Here is a 20,882-nt window from a genome sequence, read left to right on the forward strand (position 1 = left end):
CTACAAGACCTTCAAAGAAGTGCTAACACCAATTCTCCTCAAACTATTCCACAAAATAGAAACAGAAGGAACACTACCAAACTCATTCTATGAAGCCACAGTCACCTTGATACCTAAACCACACAAAGATCCAACAAAAAAAGAGAACTTTAGACCTATCTCTCTTGTGAACATTGATGCTAAAATACTTGCAAACCGAATCCAAGAACACATCAAAGATATCATCCACCATGACCAAGTAGGCTTCACCCCAGGCATGCAAGGGTGGTTCAACATACGGAAATCCATCAATGTAATCCACCACATAAACAAAATGAAGGAGAAAAACCACATGATCATCTCCTTAGATGCTGAAAAAGCATTTGACAAAGTCCAACACCCATTCATATTTAAAGTCTTGGAGAGATCAGGGATACAAGGCACATACCTAAAGATAGTAAAGGCAATATACAGCAAGCCTATAGCCAACATCAAACTCAATATACAGCAAGCTTTTAGCCAACATCAAACTCAATGGAGAGAAACTTAAATAAATCCCACTGAAATCAGGGACAAGACAAGGCTGCCCACTGTCTCCATATCTCTTCAACATAGTACTTGAAGTCCTAGCCAGAGCAATAAGACAACTAAAGGAGATCAAGGAAATACAAATCGGGAAGGATGAGGTCAAAGTGTCACTATTTGCAGATGATATGATAGTATACATGAGCGACCCCAAAAATTCAACCAGAGAACTCCTTCAGCTGATAAACACCTTCAGCAAAGTGGCAGGATACAAAATCAACTCAAAAATCAGAAGCCCTCCTGTACACCAAAAACAAAAGGGCCAAGAAAGAAATGAGGGAAACAACACCCTTCACAATAGACACTAATAACATAAAGTACCTTGGTGTGACTCTAACCAAGCAAGTGAAAGACCTGTTTGAGAAAATCTTCAAGTCTTTGAAGAAAGAAATCAAAGATCTCAGAAGATGGAAAGATCTCCCGTGCTCATGGATTGGTAGGATTAACATTGTGAAAATGGCCATCCTGCCAAAAGCAATCTACAGATTCAATGCAATCAAAATACCAACTCAATTCTTTACAGACCTTGAAAAAAAGATTCTCAGCTTCATATGGAGAAACAAAAAACTCAGAATCTCCAAAATGATCCTGTACAACAACAGATCATCTGGAGGTATCTCCATCCCCGATCTCAAGCTGTACTACAGGGCAACAGTAATAAAAACTGCATGGTATTGGCATAGAAACAGAAAGGAGGATCAATGGAATCGCATAGAAAACCCAGAAATAAACCCACACACCTATGAATACTCAATATTTGACAAAGAAGCCAAAAACATTCAATGGAAAAAAGACAGCATCTTCAACAAATGGTGCTGGACCAACTGGATGTCTACATGCAGAAAAATGAAAATAGATCCATATTTATCACCCTGCACAAAACTAAAGTCCAAGTGGATCAAGGACCTCAACATAAAACCAGATACTCTAAATCAGTTGGAAAAAAAAGTGGGAAACAGCCTAGAACTCATTGGCACAGGAGACAACTTCCTGAACAGAACACCAACAGCACAGGCTCTAAGAGCAACAATCAATAAATGGGACCTCATGAAACTGAAAAGCTTCTGTAAAGCAAAAGACACTGTCATCAAAACAAAACGCCTGCCTAGAGATTGGGAAAGAATCTTCACCAACCCTTTATCTGACAGAGGGCTAATACCCAGTATATATAAAGAACTAAAGAAGCAGAAAAGCAACAAACCAAGTAATCCCATTAAAAAATGGGGAATGGAGCTAAACAGAGAATTCTTGAAAGAGGAACATCGAATGGCAGAGAAACAGTTAAAGAAATGCTCAACCTCATTAGCCTTTAGGGAAATGCAAATCAAAACGACCCTGAGATTTCACCTTACACCCATCAGAATGGCCAAGATGAAAAACTCAAGTGACAACACATGCTGGAGAGGTTGTGGTGAAAGGGGAACCCTCCTCCATTGCTGGTGGGAATATAAACTGGTACAACCACTTTGGAAGTCAATCTGGCACTTTCTCAGACAATTACGAGTAGTGCTACCTCAAGACCCAGCTATACCACTCCTAGGTATATACCCAAAATTTGCTCAAGTACACAACAAGGACATTTGTTCAACCATGTTTGTAGCAGCTTTATTCGTAATAGCCAGAACTTGGAAACAACCCAGATGTCCATAAACAGAGGAATGGATACAGAAATTGTGGTATTTTTACACAATGGAATACTACTCAGCAATCAAAAAGGAGGAAATCATGAAATTTGCAGGCAAATGGTGGGATCTAGAAAAGATCATTCTGAGTGAAGTATCCCAGAAGGAGAAAGACAAACTTGGTATATACTCGCATATATAGACCTACAAGATTTGATAAACATAATGAAATCTACACACCTAAAGAAGATAATCAAGAAAGTGGACATGGGTGTAAGATGATCAATCCTCGTTTAGAAAGACAGATGGGATGTGCATTGAATGTAGGACAGGAGTCTACCGCAAAAGGCATCTGAAAGACTCTACCTAGCAGTGTTTCAAAGCAGACACTAAGACTCATAACCAAACCTTGGCAGAGTGCAGGGAATCATATGAAAGAAGGGGAGTTAGTATGATATGGAAAGGATAGGAGCTCTACAAGTATCAAATATATCCGGGCACAGGGTCTTTTCTGAGACTGACACTCAACCAAGGACCATCTATTGATATAACCTAGAACTTCTGCTCGGATGTGGCCCGTGGTAGCTCAGTAACCAAGTAGTTTTCCAAAGTAAGGGGAACAAGGACTATTTCTAACAGGATCTCAAGGGCAGGCTCTTTGACCTCCCCCCCGGCCCCCCGCAGGGAAGGAGCAGTCCTGTTAGGCCACAGAGGACTTTGCAGCCAGCCTTGAAGATACCTGATAAAACAGGGTCAAATGAAAGGGGCCCCTATCAGTGGACTTGGAAAGGGGCAGGGAGGAGACCAGGGAGGGAGTTGGGGAGGGGGAGGGAATGAGGGAGCGGGATACAGCTGGGACACAGAGTTAACAAATTGTAACTAAAAATAAAAATAAAAAAAATACATTTCTAACCTATGTAGTCACACTACATTTCTTTTATAACAGGCAGAATTATTTTATATTGACTTATATACATCCTTCATGTATTCCTCTGGATCTACACTCCTATAAATGTCATTTTCTTTTATTTTTAAGAATTACATCCAGGATACATGTTTCCACAGTTAAGATCACCTCCTGCATTTGCAAAGGATCTATATTTGGTTCCTAGCACCCACATGGAGAGTCACAACTATCTCTAACTCTACTTGTAGAGATATGATGGCCTCTTTAGGCATTTGGGGAACCAGGGACACAGGTTATATTTATATACATTTAGAAAAAAACATACATATAGAACAAAAGTTAAAAAACTGTGTTCATTAATTTCTATATGATGGCTATTCTGAGGATAAATTCTCTAAAATAATTTATTTTGCCTTTATGACTAAAGCAAATTTTTATTTTTAATAGTAATTATTTTCTTCATACAATATATTCTGATCAGTTTCCCCTCACTCATATCCTTCTAGAACCTTTCCACTTCTCCAAGGCATCATACTCCATGCCTTCAGTTTTCTTTCTCACTCTCTCTTTATGAACAAGTAAATAAAACAAGCAAACCATAATTTTAAAAAATCCAAAAAACTTCACAGCAAGAAAATACACAGAAAATATGCAAAACTCAAACCCATAAAGATACAAAATCAGAAACCATAATATACAAACACCAGCAAGATAAAAAGTACCAAAAAAAAAAAAAAGCAATAGAAGAGAAAAAAATGTACAAAAATGTCATGGAGTTTGTTTTGTGTTAACCATTTACTGCTGGACATGAGGCCTGACTTTAAGTAGTTTATAAACTCAGTGAGATGCCATTAGAGAAAACAGATTTTTCCTTAGCAAGCGGCTGTCAAGAAGCACACAGCTCCTGGGTTAGGGATGAGGGCTCAGGTCCACTTCTCCACGCTGTGAACCCATCAGGTTTGGACCTCTGCTGGCACTGTAATAATTAAAATTTATTCACTTTGTATCCTGGCTATAGCTCCCTTTCTCATCTCCTCCCAGTCCTAACTTCCCTCCCCCCACCTCTCATACCTTTGCCATAGTCCTCTGATAGAGGTCTTCCATCTCTATTATCTGACCCTAGCCTATCAGATTTCATCAGGACTGTCTGGATCCTCTTTATCTATGGCTTAGTAAGGTCACCTCATCAAGGGGAGGTGATCAAAGATCAGGCAACCAAGTTCTTGACAGAGACTGCCCCCATTCCCCTTACTAGGGAACCCCCATGGAGACTGACCTGGCCATAGGCTACTCTGAGCAGGGGTTCTAGATCCTCTTCATTCATAGTCCTTGGTTGATGTATCAGTCTCTGCAGGAGCACCTGGGCCCAATTTTTTTTGGCTCTGTTGGTCTCCTTGTGGAGCTCCTGTCCCCTCCATGTCTTTCTATCTCCCCCTCCTTCCATAGGATTGCTTGCACTCTGCCCAAAGTTTGGCTATGAGTGTCATCTGCTTTGATACCCTGCTGTGTAGTCTTTCAGAGAACCTCTGTGCAAGGCTCCTGTCCTCTTCCCTGTCTTCTCCCACTTCTGATGTCTATTCTGTTTGCCCTTTTGAATGAGGATTAAGCCTCTTCCCTAGGGTTGTCCATGTTTAGCCTCTTTAGGAATATAGATTTTAGTATGTTCACCCTATATTATTTGGCTAACTTCCACTTATATGATTATATACCATGTGTGTCTTTCTCCTTCTGGGTTACTTCACTCAAGACGATCTTTTCTAGTTCCATCCATTTGCCTGCAAATATCATGATTTCCTTGTTTTTAATTGCTGAGTAGTATTCCATTGTGTAAATGTACAATTTCTGTATCCATTCCTCCATTGAGGGACATCTAGGTTGTTTCCAGATTCTGGCTATTACTAATACAGCTGCTATGAACATAGCTGAGCAAAATTCCTTGCTGTATGGTTGAACATCTTCTGGATATATATGCATAGGAGTGTATAGCTGGATCTTGAGGTAGCACTATTCCTAATTTTCTGAGAAAGCGCCAGATTGATTTTTAAATGGTTTTACTAGTTTACATTCCCACCAGCAATGGAGGAGGGTTCCCCTTTCTCCACATCCTCTCTAACATGTGTTGTCACTTAAATTTTTGATCTTAGACAGTCTGATGGGTGTAAGGTGTAATCTCAGGGTTCTTTTGATTTGCATTTCCCATTATATGAGTGACCTCAAAAATTCTACCAGAGAACTCCTTCAGTTGATAAACACCTTCAGCAAAGTGGCTGGATACAAAATTAACTTAAAAAAAAAAAATCAGAAGCCCTCCTGTATACAAAAAAACAAAAGGGCTGAGAAAAAAATTAGGGAAACAGCTCTCTTTACAATAGCCACAAATAACATAAAGGACCTTGGTGTGACTCTAATCAAGCAAGTGAAAATACTTGTATGAAAAGAAAACCTTTAAGTCTTTGAAGAAAGAAATGGAAGAAGATATCAGAAGATGGAAATATCTCCCATGCTCATAGATCAGGATTAACATAGTGAAAATGGCCCATTCTACCAAAAGCAATCTACAGATTCAATGCAATTCCCGTTAAAATAACAACACAAGGTACAGTGTTGTTATTAAAGAACAAGTCTCAATTTCATATGGAAAAAAAAAAAAAGAAAAAAAACAGAATTGCTAAAACAATCCTGTACAACAACAGATCGTCTGGAGGTATCTCCATCCCTGATCTCAAGCTGTACTACAGAGCAATAGTAATAGAAACGGCATGGTACTGACATAGAAAGACTGGTGGATAAATGGAATCAAAGACCCAGAAGTAGACCCACACACCTATGGATACTTGATTTTTGACAAAAAAGTCAAAAACATAAAATGGATAAAAAATATAGCATCTTCAACAAATGATGCTGGTCTAAGTGGATGTCTACATGTAGAAAAATATAAATAGATCCATTATCTGTCTCCCTGCACAAAACTAAAGTCCAAGTGGATCAAAGACCTCAACATAAGACCAGACACACTAAATCTCTTAGAAGAAAAAGTGGGGAAGAACTTTGAATTCATTTGCACAGGAGACAACTTCCTGAACAGAACACCAACAGCACAGGCTCTAATATCAACAATCAATAAATGGGACCTCATGAAACTGAAATGCTTCTCCAAAGCAAAGGACACTGTCAACAGAACAATAGCCTACAGACTGGGAAAAGATCTTCACCAAACCTACCTCTGACAGAGGGATAATATCCAGAATATAAAATAAACTCAAGAAGTTAAACACCAACAAACCAAGTAATTAAAAAATGGGTACAAAACTAAACAGAGATTTCTCAACAGAGGAATATCGAATGGCAAAGAAACACTTAAATGTTCAACGTCTTATTGTGTCTTTTAGTCTTTCTCCCTCCCTTTCACAGTTCCCTGAGCCTTTGAGAGAGGAAATTGATGAAGACTTCTCATTTAGGACTGAGTGTTCCTGTTTCTCACTTTCTACACACTGTCCAGTGATGGGTCACTGTATTAGTTCCCATTTACCACAGGAGGCAGCTTCTAGATGATGGCTGAGTAAAACACTGATCTACGGATATAGCAGAATATCGTTAGGAGTCATTTTTATTGTTATGAACCTTTAGCTTAGCAGAACCATAGTATTTGATTTTCTGCTATTCCCATGGCCTATCTGGTCTTAGGTTCCTGGCTACCCAGGGAATGTCAGGCTTGAGTGGGCTTTAAATTCATTAAGATATTGTTTGCTTATTCCCAGGTTCATGCCATAATTGCACCAGCATATCATGCACGCAGGTCACCTTTGTAGATTGGAACATTCTCAGTTGGGATGGTTTTAAAGTCAGAAAGGTATTGGTTACTCCCATGTTTGTGCCATTATTACACCAGCATATGCAGGCAGGTCACCAGCGTAGAGTTGAGCACTCTTAGTTGGGTTGGTTTTTAACCTTTCTTTTCTAGTAGCATACAAAGTACCTTCCAGTACCATAAAGAATAGTCAGTGAGGGTGAAAGCTTTAGTTAGGCACCTGCTTGACTTCTCCATGTTCAATGAGCTGTGTAGGTGTTGTCTTCAGCCTTACCATCAGTTTGTGACCAGCAACTATTAGCCTTTGCAATAGCCTGGGTTGTCTGGGGGCTTTCATGAATCCCTTTTTGTCAACAAATCAATTAGACATATACCATTCCTGGCACTTGGTAGCAGATGTTTATGGCGTTGGGGCTTTGTTCAGCAGTTTGTCCTAGCAGTAGGTTTCCTCTTCACAGAATGAGTCAAATATATATTCTACATATTCTCACGAATGCTCCAAAGAAAAATTGTACCCAAAATTAGCTCTTCTAAGACTTCTTCTCCCACCTGGATTCTAATCTTTGTGACTCTTATTGTTCTTAGTGGCAAGAAAGTGGCTAGCACCTTCCCTCTCTGCTTTTTATTAACAATATATGGATTCCCTATACATGGATTTGAACCTGGACAAATACAGAAGTATATAAAAGTCCAAGCTTGAGTTTAGCCTTTTTATTTTCTTATTTTGGGTTCTTTCACCAATAGTTAAAAGTATGTCGTTATTAGGAACTATAATGTATGCTTTTCACAGTTCACTTCTGACAAAATTACATGCCAGCTCATTCCTTTCTTTCTGTAGGCAGACCTATTATATACAAAGTTTTGCATTTCATTTAACATTAAAAGGCAATCAGGTTTAAAGTTTTAAAAAGTAACAATTTAATAATGAATATTTAGAAATGTGATACACAAACAGCATAGTAATATAAAATGCATACATTTGAAAACTACTTTTTAATGAATCTTTAATGTGGATTGGAGAGAAAAGTTTTATCAATTATCAGACATTTGGGGGAAGGGGCTCATTTTAAATATCATTTGGACATGCAAATAAAAAAATAAATATGACAAATATATGGATTTTTGAAGTATAAACTGACATACAAATCTATATACTCTTAATAGGTTCATTAAAGCATCTTTGAAGAAGCATTCTATAACATGAAATTGAAAACTCAGATGTAAAGAAAAGACAATGAGGTTTTATTAGAATTGTGTACTTCACATACTAAATAAGGAAGAGTAAACACAAAATGGTTAAAAAGGAATATACTTAGTTATTTTATTCTCTAAGTCACTGACTTCAGAAAACCACACACTGGGGCTGGACAAGGCTGTGGACGCCAGTATTCCAGTCACACAGGGTGCTGGAGTAGGATCACTTGATATTTTGAGTTCAGGACCTGTTTGGGCAGCACTGTAAGGCCTAGCCTCAAAGAGGGGGTTGGTGGGTGGGGCTACTCACTAGAAAAATGAGAAAATTCCTAATTTCAAATGTTAAACAGAAACAAAAACAACAATAGGAGCATTCAGAATTTAACTCCACTTTCTGTGAAGGAAAACATAACACAGCTCCTTGAAGATTGTCAAAGCTCTGTCTTGTTTCTTTTGTTTTTGTTTGTTTTTTAATTCAGATATCCAAAGCACTAAACCACAGGATAGGTAATTGGGCTTAAAAATGCTAATATTCCCACTTCTTCAAAAAGACAACTCTGAGGCAGCTGGGGAGGATATCATTCTCATTTGAATAGCTTCAATAAAACTTCATGCATGTAAGAAACATTAATTTGAGCATAAGAAAGCTTGATAAAACTTACTATTTCTATTTTAATGGAATAAATACTACTTAGAACATATTCTTTAGTGAGATTTAAGCCATCAAAACTTAATTGGGTTATATCACTAATTTACAAAGTTAACACAAGAGAAATCAAGAAACTTTCCTGAATGAATTTAGAGCAAGTAGCCTTAACTCTTAACTACAAAACAGAATCACTCAAACAAGTTTTGGAAAAACTGAAGCATGGTCAATTTCCTAGAAATTATATTTTATTGTTTAGGGATGGGTGAGAATGCTTCCAAATTTTCCTATAAAATTAGATTGGGCTTCACTGATTGGCAATAATTAATAATTGCTACTCAAGATGGATTTGATCTAAATAAATTAAAATTCAAGTATGAATACTTTCTTTGTGACAGACATTCTTATGAGTGCTAATAAAAGAATTTTATATAAAAATTATTGGATAATATTAATATTTATCCTTATCACTTCACTAGCTATATAAATTTAATAAAATAGTTCTCAAACTTTTATTATGTTTGCTGTTGTAAAAGGTTTCCTTTGACTTTGCTTACTGAACTGTCCTCCATTTGGAATTTTAACTGTAGTGATTACAAACAAAACCTACATAGAGAGAACAACAACTTCATTTTCAAGTCATAATATATGAGGTATTCTTCACTTCATATCTGAAGTCACAAAGCTACACTCTAAGAACTGAAACGAAAATATTGCTTTGATGTTTAACAAAATCTCCTGGGTCAAGAACTAAAACCCACTGGAATCAGTGCTGGAGTTAAATTATCTTAAAAAAAAAAAAAATCTATGTCAGATCTTCTGGGAAACTAGAAGGAATGGGTCTTTAAGGCAGAACATGTTTCTTGTGACCTATTTATATAAGATTTCTTAGAAAACATTACAGAAGCATGGTTTCTAAGACATATATAATTAGAGATTATTTAACTCAAGGGAACTAACAATTTAAACTAAAAGTTTAAAATTCTGATGAAAGATCAGTAGTTAAAATAAATACTTAATAAACTATAGACCATAACACATCAAGAATTTAGTGTTTAAAAATAAACGTCACATTGTTTTGCTTTCAGTTAAACAAAACTGACTGTAGTGGTTTAGACATTTAAGAATAATTAATGCATGCTTTTGGAAACAGAAAACGGATTTTAAGTTAAGACCAGAGAGACTACGATGAAAGAGATGACTATACTTTAATTAAAGTGTAAGGTAAGAATGACTAGGACGTTTCAGTATGACGATATGTCAAGAAAGAGAACACTCTGGGGAGCAAAAGTCAATGAGTAGTCATGATCATATAGTTCATGTCAGAATACTCAGTGTAAAAGAGAAAATACAGTATTAGTGAGCACCACAAGGCGTCTATATGGAGAAAATTTTACCTGCTTAATTACAGTTTAGAGTGAAGTATAAGTACACAGTTATGTGAATGAACTCCTAAGGTAATATCTCATGATTTACTTTAAAATGTTTCTTCCACCATTCATTCTAAACGTCAATCAAAAAACACATAATATAACAGTATGCATTTGTAGTACAATGTCCCATGATCTACAAGAAGAACTACTGAAGGAAAAAGAATGTCTTCAATGAATAGCAATCCATTGCAGGATCTGAAGTGGTAAAGAACATGAGAAAAGAGCTAATAAATGAATTCACAAACCCAGCACATACTGGATTTATCTTCAATGGTTCATCCTTGACACCACATAATATTTCAATTCTGATTAGTAGACAGATCTGCCAACTCCCGCACTCCCTTCAAAGAACTCCAACTTTTTCCTTTTATAATAAAAGTTTCAAGTTTGTCACCTGGAATTTGAGATTTCTCCTATAGTCAACCAAATTTAAATGTGTGTCCTATCTTATAAAACATATATTTTGGAGCAGATAAGTCTTCAACAAAAATCTTGTTTGATCCTATATCATCTTATGCAGTTTCTAAAAACCAATACATATTCTTAACATTTTTCAGTTTCTAGTACATGCAAACACATGATATAGACTGAAGGTCTTTGATACTGTTACATATTACAGAATAGTATTATTCTCCATTTAAAATACGTTCAATCTCTTCCAGCCTTTTCAAAGCAGCAACTCTTTTCTTCTCAATTTCTTTGATGTCTTTTGTTGTTTTATGGGGGGCCTCTTTGTCTGCATTTTTTATTGATTGCTTGTTGGATTTCAAGTTTTCATGATCATTTGTTTTTATGGTTTGTGTCGGTCTGGATGTACTTCTGGTTTCTTTTACATCCTCAGAAGGGATTTCATCTCTTTTTTCTATACCTGAAGTCTTATCAACTGGGGACAGTGGCTGTTCCACAATACCAGAAGAGGAAATTTTATCCCTGACTATACTCAAATGGCGTTGAATATATTCTTCATGAGGTGCTAATGCCAATGTTTCAACCAGGCATCTTTCAGCTTTTAGTAAATCCTTCTCTTCAAAGTATACAACACAAAGATTGTGCTTTCCTTGCACATTGCTTGGATCCATTTCTAGTATCTTTTCAAAACACTTTTTGGCTCCAGGTATATCCTTCTTTTGGTTCATCAGAATATCTCCTTTTAAAATGAGACCCTTGGTATGGTCAGGATAGAATCTGAGCAGCTCTTCTAAAATTGGTAATGCCTTTAACTCCTTAGCAGTTTGTGAATACAGGAGCGCCAGGTTAAACAAAGCACTTCTGAAGTCAGGTTGTAATTTGATGGCTTTCTTCATCCAAATCTCAGCTTCAGAATCCTTTTTGTCATCCATGGCTAGCATGCCCAAATTGAAATAGCCATTAGCATCTTGTGGCTCTTCATTAATGTAGTTTAGAAGCCGTTTTCTAGCTTCAGGTCTGAGTTTAACTTCACCTAAAAATAATTTTATGTAAAGGTAATAAATTATCAATGAATCCTTTTCAGGTGTTTTCTTATATTACAAACTACAGCAGCAAACCAACTTATTCCTGTACCTAAATAAAAAGTAGAAAACAAATACCTATTTCTTCATAGGGAAAACAAAGTGCATGAAACACTCAAATTGTAAGTTCATTTCTTTTTCAATCAGTACTTCAGGCACAAAGAAGAGAAATTTCTTTAGTTTGGAATCTTATAGGGCATGAGAGAGGAAAAATAGGTAAGAGGATAAGACATAGGATTTCAAAAGATGTGTATTCAAGCACAGTTCTGTTAGTATTTTGTGTTTATACACCAAACAAATACTCTAATTTCTCTGGGTAAATTTCTCTCAGGCTTTTGCAGATGCTCCATGAGGTTTTATTAAGACACAGAAACATTAATATAGTTTAAAACTGTTGGCCTCTTAGCTGGGGCAGTCTCTCAGCTAGCTACTAACTTAACTTCTCTGGCATTATGTCCCTCCTTGTGGTTTTCACTGCCAGCTTTCCAGCTACCACATAGTCTCCCTTCCATATCCATCCATTTCTGGCAGCATCTCCATTTGTGTCTCTGTCTGCCAGGAAGTCCTTCCCCATGGAAGGTGAGGAAGTAACATTTACATATACTGTTAGCTGGGTGTTTCTAGCTTTAAATAACAATTAAGAACACACTTTTTCACAGCCAGAAAACACAGTATTTGTGGGTCAACCTAACATATGTGAGTACATACATAAAAGCTCAGCAAGTATTACAATAACTATGAATATCCAAGTCAGACTTTTTTTTTTTTTTTGTATGACAGCTAAGAACATTTAGGGAGTTTCATGACAAAAATACACTGTTAAGTATAAAATTGCCAGGCCACAGAGGAAGACAATACAGCCAGGCCTAAGCAGACCTGACAGACTAGGGTCAGATAGAAGGGGAGGAGGACCTCCCCTATCTGTGGACTTGGGGAGGGGCATAGAGAGAGAAGAGAAAAGAAGGGTGGGACTGGGAGGAGATGAGGGAGGGGCCTACAGCTGGGATACAAAGTGAATAAACTGTAATAAATAATAGAATTTTTGTTGTTGTTGTTGTTCTTTTGTTTTTCGAGACAGACTCTTAGTAAACGAGGCTGATGCCTCGAACTCACATAGATACACCTGCCTCTGCCTCCCTGAGTACTGGGATTATGGGTAAGTGCCATATCATCATGCATTTAGATGAGAACGTGGGTTGGATAATGCTCTTTATATTGCTTTATGTATGATCAATAAGAAAAACCTGAAAATAAATCAATAGGCTCTTAGGTGAGTTACTATCTAGTACCTATATGCATTTGGGGTACTCAGTAGGCCTTTTTTGCCTAGTTGGCTAGCCTTTTAAATAGAAGATTTGGGAAAATAAGGTCCACTTAAGCTACAAAATATTTCTAATTTTATGGTTCTTTAACTTCTGTAAAAGTTTGAAGATACAAATTCAATCCATATGTAGAATATATAAAGAAGATGTTTTCAAACTAAAAATTAACACTGAAAATCATTTATGCTGTCTTGTGAAGGAAAGTATTCATATATAAAATATGGCTTAAAAACACGTATATATTGTGATTGATCTTAATTTACTAAATTATACAAAATACCAAGAAAGTAAAATGATATTTTAAAACTAAATATATATAAAGATACACAGAAAATTTTCTTGTATGTTATGGTAAACTACGCTCTGGGATCCTTAAGCATGGTTGCAAATATTTTTCCACTTTTTTTTTTTACTATTTGGACTTTATATTTACTATACAAGTAGTTTTATTATGTTTATATAAATAAAATGATATTGTACAGCCAGGTATGGTGGTGCACACCTGTAATCCCAGCACTTTGAGGAGGCAAAGGCAGGCAGATTTCTCTGAGTTCGAGGCCAGCTTGGTCTACAAAGTGAGTCGAGGACAGCCATGGTTATACAGAGAAAATGTGTCTTGGTAAACAAAAACAACAGAAATGACTGTATAGTAGTTAGGGTCTAGTTGAGTGAGTACCTGGAAAGCTGGTCAACACATGGTAGAAAAATGAACAAGCAACACAGCCACATATGCCTCTTTGTGTCACTTGAAAGAACTTAATGTCCAGGATTTTAAATATTCTTATTATAAGTTGTCCAATGTACAACTTATAAGTTGTACATTGGACAACTTATAATACAATGTACAATGTTCTGGTATAAACAACCTGTCTATAAGATATTTGTTATGGGTTTTACAATATTCAAATTGATTAAACAGAGACATGTTTTCAGGAAACTTACCTGATTCTTGCATTAAAATAGCAGAATTGAACAGTGCTAGCTTATGTTTGGGGTTTAGTTCCAAAGCCCGATTAAAGTTCTTCAGGGCTTCATTTGGTTCTTTAAGTTCAATATAGACAATTGCCAAGTTATACCACAGATCTGCATTATTTCTGTCCAGCTCTAGTGCTTTAAGATATGCTTCCTTTGCTTTCAGAGGTTTATTCATTTTTAAAAGCAACTCTCCCCTGTGTGAAACAAATAGAAAGGTTTACTTTACAGTCTTACTCTGCTTCTTCAGAAATACCACTTTAGAGTAAAAAAGTCTCAAAAAAAAAAAAAAAGTCTGTGAAACTAGCCTCAAATCTGAACTACATTTCAGCAAATCTAATTGCATATACCTTCAGATATTATAGAAGAAAAGTCCTTATGCAATTTCAGATGGTAAATGTGGAGAAATAATCAAAAAAGGGTGACAGAAGAAATGTGCTAATGGATAAATCTTACAAGAAGACAACTAGACTGCTGGGAGACACAGCAGCTAATTACAGTGGCAGATCAGTAGATCAGATGATAACATTGGCGCACTTGAAAAAGATAAGATTGTTATTGGGAATTTCTGGCCTTTAAATCTGACATAAGTCTTACTGTGCTAGTTCGCAGAGACTTTAGAAATTTGGAGTCTCAACATATATTAGCTTCAAAGTCTCCTTCAAAGTATTGTTATAGAATGACCATTCAAAAATAAAAGTAAGCAAGTAAGTAAATAAATGAATGAATGGCTAGATAAATAAATGGAATTTCCAAATGGTTAGTTAGGAGAGCACTTGTGCCACCTGCAGGTAGCTTTCAGGAACACAACAGAAAAAAAGTTGTGGATCTTTGTCTATCTTTCTAGTTCCATTTGGAGTTTGAGAACTTTAAAAAAGTTATTTTGCTTAAAATGAGTGAAGTTAATTTTACTAAGATAAATACAACAACATCTAGGCATGAGACCACGGTTATTATTTTAAGGCAGAGTTTACTGACAGTCTTATAGAGTAATGTACGACACAGTGACTCCTGGATGAGGGAAAAATACAATACACAGTTTAGGAATGAGTTTTTTTAATCCCAGAAAGTTAAATTCAGAATACATTTTTTTCTCAGAGAAATAGTTAAAATTACGATGAGCTTCATGTTTAGTATATAAAATATAGTTTAACATTCAATATCCCTTAAGTGTAAAAGTGGTAACATTTTCATGAGAATATACAAAAATATTAATGTGATGTCAGACAATTTTTTTTCTTTCCTGTCAAACAAGAAGTCTATTTTGTGGAAAGGTGGCAGAGACAGAAAGACACTGATTGAAGTTGACTAATATTGTTTACAAGACACAATGGAACTAAAATGGAGCTACTTCTAGAACTCTTTCATATAAAACCTCCTTCAGCTACTGTAATGATTTTTTTGTCAATTTCACACTACTCAAGTTCGCCTGTCAGTCTACTATCTGTAATGGTAACTTAGTTGAAACACACACACAGATACAGCTTCAATGCTACAGTGGTAACTTCTAAAGTGAACTATGATACCTGCTAATGTACGCCTGCTTGAAGTCTGGCCTCATGCTTATTGCCTGTCGGTATAGCTGATCTGCTTCCTCCAGGCGGGACTCATTTGCTCGGATGAGGTTGGCCAGATTGATATAAACATTCAGGTGATTAGGGGCAATTCTGGCTGCATATTTCTTACCAGGAATAATCTGTTTAGGAGAAAAACATGTTTGTGTATTTGATAGTATAGTAGCAAATAAAAATAACAAGGTTTTTGAGTGACTTATTTCAAGAAACACAGAACCTACGGTTTTGCTGAGTTTTACTAATATAACAAAATAAATCATAAAAATGAAAAGCAAGCAAGCATGGTTGCACATGCCTTTAATCCGAGCACTAGAGAGGCAAATGGAGTCCTGTGAGTTAAAGACCAGCTTGTCTACATTGAGAGCCTGTCAAATAAAACACACACAGACACACAAGCAAGCACTTACAAACATCTGAAATATAAACATAATTTTTGACACTGAAAGACAGATATTGTTTTCATTCATGCCAGCTATGAATTATTTCTGGCTTCTGTTTTACACTTATCTTTGTAGTCAGTTAGATAAACCAGAACTTTTAGAGGTCAAGGTCTCATATTCTACAACACAATTAGATTTCATTTCAGTCCAACTGTACACTTTATTAACTGTAATTCTGTAAAGAAAGTTATCTCCTGGCTGCAATAGTAGGGCGCTAGTTTTATTTTAGAGTCATGCTAAAACCTTTTTTAGTGAAGTTGGAAAATAAAATGATATATCTAATCAAGTTAAGTATTACACATAATATAAATAGAGATCTTTGGTACTATATATCTAATGCCCTAACACCTGTCACTGCAACAACTGATAGGTACAACAGACCAGCAGTGTTGTGGCTATTGCTTTACCGCTTGTTTCAATTTCTCTGATAGGACTACTTTTGAATGTACTCTTTGAAGTAAATAAATTAAATTCTCTTCATTCAGTCATTTATGATAATTTATTATATCAGACATTAATGTCCTAAGATTTAGCATTTACATGTGAACAATACAAGTAATTAAAAAAAATCAATTGAACAAGAAATTATGTTTAACTAGGAACAAAAGAGTGGGGGGGTATATTTGTATCAGTGGATTAAGCAAATTCTTTCATATGGACATGACACAGTAAATAAAAAAAGGCATCTTACCTGAGGCATTAGTGACTTGGCCAACATGTAGGATTCTTCAGCTTCTTTAGTTCTGTTTAAATTTTTGTAAGTTCTTCCTACATTCATGTGGGCACCGATGTCATCTAAAACAACAGAACATTTACTGGCCGATACCCTGGGCATTGTTCACTGTAACTATTGAGAAGGCAGCTCTCAGAAACAAGCAAGAGGACTGTCCCTGCTCTTTCTGGGAAGCTCTTCTAAAACCACTTTAACGTACGCTGCCACGACTGCAGGAACACTGCGTGCAGGGCACACAAGATGGGAAATGCTGAGTGCATCTTTGAAGGTTCAGGGCAAGAGAGATAAAGCCAATGGATTACTTTACTACATTTTACTCTACCATATACATACAGTTTGTTTCTGTCTCCTTAATCTCACAACTCTAGCATTTATTACAAATATACAGCTCAACTCTACAGGTGAAAATGACTATGGTAAGTTCTATAATTAGGACACGGATTTAACGAACAAATATGCACCGTGGTAGAATTACAGCTAAGAAATGGAAAAACTTGCAATTAAGAGAAAATTTTGCAAATGTGATCAGAGTGGAATGTTAGGTTGATGGATTGACATAAGAAGTTGTGGTAACTGTCTTAAATGATAATTCATTCTTATACCATTTATTTAAAGATCTGTTATGGTTATGTTAAGATCTGAATGTCAAGAATTTGTATCTCATTTCCTGATAAGGAAAATAAAATACACAGTAAATTTATTTAGTGGGAGAAGAAATATGCATCTTTAAAAAGGACGAGGGCTAATTATATAATAGTTAAAAAAGACATAATCCTAATAATTGTTTCAAAGGTTTGAAAGAAAGATGAAAGAAAGATCTAAAATCAGACAGGTTTTACTCAACATCAGACACGACAGAGTTCCAAGTATGATTACTACTTGCCTGCAACACCGATGCTTTTGTAATTGTGGAACAGTAGTTCTCTGAGTGCAACTCCCAGGACATATAGGGGCCAAGCATATATATCTTGGGCATTCCCCTAGGAGGAGAGCAACAGTCCTAAGATCTTGCTATATGATGTTCTTTATGTTTCAACTGAGTGCACTGCATAAAATCTGTCAGAGGACAACATTTTGAGAACTGAATGTCTCTAACAATTTTGCTTCTAATAATGCTGAACTGCAAATAATCCAACAGTTCATGAGCAGATAAATGGCTGGACAAAGTGGTATATTCACATGAAAAAGTGTGACTCAGCCACATAAAAGTTTTTTTTTATTTAAATTTGTGAACAACATTGATGAATATCAAAATAATAACCAACAGCAAGAAATCCAAAAAAAAAAAAAAATGAGTCCATAGAGGGTGATTCTGTCTATACACAATTTTAGAAAAAGCAAAGACATATATATTAACTGAAAGCAGATCTGTTTTATTTGGTGGAAAGGGTGGGAAGAATTATAAAGGGATAGAAAGACTTGGGACCAGATGGATATTTTCATAACCTTGGTGGTAATGGTCTTATGAGTACAAATACATAAAACCGTTTAGATTTTCAAATGGTCGCTTCTTTTTGATATTCTTTGCACAGACAGTGCTCCTCAAAATTATCTTCAATTATTTATACTTAAATGTAATTTAATGTCATTTTATTCTCTGCCAAATGATTGTTTCAAGAGCCACTCTCTAGCCATTAGTTCTAAACTCTATGCTTTATATTTCCATGTTTTAATTATAATTTTAAAAGACATGAACACACACACAAGTACATTTTGTGTGTATTTATAAGTAATTTTTAAGTATCTTCTGTACCTTATAGCAGATATATTTCTTTGGTATATTTTGAGTTGGTTAATCAAAGACACTGAGGACCCTAAAAAAAGAAATTTATTCCTATTTTTATTACTGAAGTAAAAAGCAATCAGAAACAAGAGTATTAAGATATCCTTCTACTTGCCTAGGAGCATTCTTTCCAAACAGAAATTAGGCACATGTGGCACAGACAAAGAAAATCTTAAATGATTGTCATCCAGGAAACTTCAACAGTAAATAGCCTTGGACACTCTGCACAGCTCTCCCACATAGCCCAAGCCCCTAATCTATTGCTAAACCTATACAAGGTTCTGTCATTCTGTTACTTTCTGCAGTATCTATTAATATCATGTCACCATATCATATGTAATATCTAGAAATATCACACTATTCTACCTGCTAAGTGACCCTAGGAGCATGGCTATATAGCTTAAGTCAAAAAGCACACTACGAATGCTGTATTCAGGGTTTCCAAGTTTGTGCGCTTTAAGCTAAAGAAATTATAAGGATGCTATCTAGCTTCCTAGCCTATGACTTATTAAAACTTACCTTTGAAGTCATATTTAGGCTAGATATAGGATGTATGCTTGAAAAAGATATATGTGAAAACTGAAGGGGCGTTACTCAGGTAGCATTCTGTGATACACCTCTTACACAAGAAAACTGATCACTCATAATGACACATCACACATGCACTTGATTTAGGCTTTACAACAATGCTGAGACAGAAATCACTACTTCAACAACAGAAGTGACAGAGTTAAAAGTGAGCAGGTTTGAGATTCAGTGTGTGATATAAAAGTGGTAATTTGAGCTGGCAAGATGGCTCATTCATAAAGGCACCAAGCCTGGCAACCTGAATTTATTCCTTTGGACCCACAAGACTGAAGGAGAGGACTGATTCTCTTAATTGTCCTCCGATTGCCACAAGCACAGACCACACACACACAATGCAACAAAACATTTTTAAAATGATAAAAATCCTAGAATGAAAATCTAAGAACCTAAAAAGAAGTAAATTAGAATCATTACATTTAATGAATTTGCTTGTGTCTAGGACCAGTGAGATGATGCAAATGTAAAACATGAGTAAGATGTTTAAGTTGCCAGCAGGAAGCTCCACATTTTAAATAAACCAGTACTTCAAGCAAACTAAGACTTAGATTAGAAACAGTAACTTAGATTAGAAACACAAGAAGTAAGTCCACATGTATCTCGCAGGACAGGTAAGAAAGAAAATGCAAGGGGCCTACAAACAGAGTGTATTTACTTAACTAGAATGGAGGATGCTTGGAAGAGAGGCCATGAGGCTGGATGTAAAAGACTAGTGCAGACAACAAAAGTATATTAAGGTAGAAGACAGATGGAAAGAGGAAAATACATTTTACCCTCACGAAGATACATAAATCAAAGAGGGGACATAGGACACATTCCCCATATTCCAGGCAAAACATGAAAAGTTAATGGAGACAGAATAGAAGCAGTTACACTTCTATAACTTTTTTTTCACCCTTTTCTAATTGAAATTTGCTTTGTCTTAACGACAGTTACTCTGTCCCTCTTAGTGTGGTGACTATGAGGGTTTCTTATTCTGCACAACACTGGTCTTGGAGGAAGAGTAGGTGTCACCCTTAACCTCAGTTTTTAATTACAATTCTCAGTGCTTTTTAGAAATTGCTCAACTCCAATGACCCTTAAACTATCTATTCACATCTATGTTAAAGTGATCAACATTTATTTGGCTCATAATCCTGGATCTTTTGGGCTCTAACATTACAACTGTCAAAATTCTTTAATGCCAGCAATGTATGTATGCATAAATTTTTTCTTCTCCAAACAAAGTCTCTCCATACAGCCCTGGCTGTCGTAGAACTTACTATGTAGACCATGTTGGCTTCGAACTCAGAGATCTACTGCATTCCAAGTGCTGGATTAAAGGAGTGTGCTACTACACCTGGCATATGCATGTTATTTTTTAACACTGTGACCTTGATGTTCTTTCTTTCAATAAATTTCACTTCTTTCTTACCTTAACATTTAGTTCAAAGACCATAATTTTACTAAGTAGGGAAAACTGAGACAGTGTCCACCCCTACACTGTGGGATAGTTAAAATATGGGAATCATTCTACTTGTCTTTAAATAGGATAGAGTGATGACATCTGGTGATACTGATAGTTGCATACAACTTTTGGTAAATAATTCTGCATACTTGAAATGTCAGGAGCACTCTATGGAAAAATACTGCTATTCTAGTTACTCAGACACCAACATTTCTTCAGACGTATCTACTGACCTTGTCTCTTTTCTTATCCCTTTTGAATCATATTAGAGTATAAACACTGTTATTATAATTGACCGCTTAGTCTTTTCTTTAGTAAAACATGTCTGAAAAATATTCTAATCTTTCTTAACAGAATAATTC

The 20,882-nt window shown here is 35.9% G+C and overlaps 1 protein-coding gene across 1 annotated transcript in view; it reads right to left on the reverse strand.

Moving 5' to 3' along the window:
* Nucleotides 1–7,597: 7,597 nt before the first annotated feature.
* The window catches only part of Tmtc3 (transmembrane O-mannosyltransferase targeting cadherins 3), a 44,799-nt gene continuing 31,514 nt past the window's right edge, over nucleotides 7,598–20,882 (reverse strand). The window contains exons 11-14 of the mRNA XM_055627950.1: nucleotides 16,664–16,767; nucleotides 15,485–15,654; nucleotides 13,929–14,155; nucleotides 7,598–11,615 (exon numbers count right to left, since the gene is read on the reverse strand). Of these exons, the coding sequence (XP_055483925.1) occupies nucleotides 10,801–11,615; nucleotides 13,929–14,155; nucleotides 15,485–15,654; nucleotides 16,664–16,767 (1,316 nt within the window). The 3' untranslated portion in view covers nucleotides 7,598–10,800. The remainder of the gene's footprint in view (nucleotides 11,616–13,928; nucleotides 14,156–15,484; nucleotides 15,655–16,663; nucleotides 16,768–20,882) is intronic.

This window comes from Psammomys obesus, unplaced genomic scaffold (genome assembly GCF_907164565.1).
Source record: "Psammomys obesus unplaced genomic scaffold, mPsaObe1.curated_primary_1811, whole genome shotgun sequence".
Classification (NCBI taxonomy): Eukaryota; Metazoa; Chordata; class Mammalia; order Rodentia; family Muridae; genus Psammomys; species Psammomys obesus.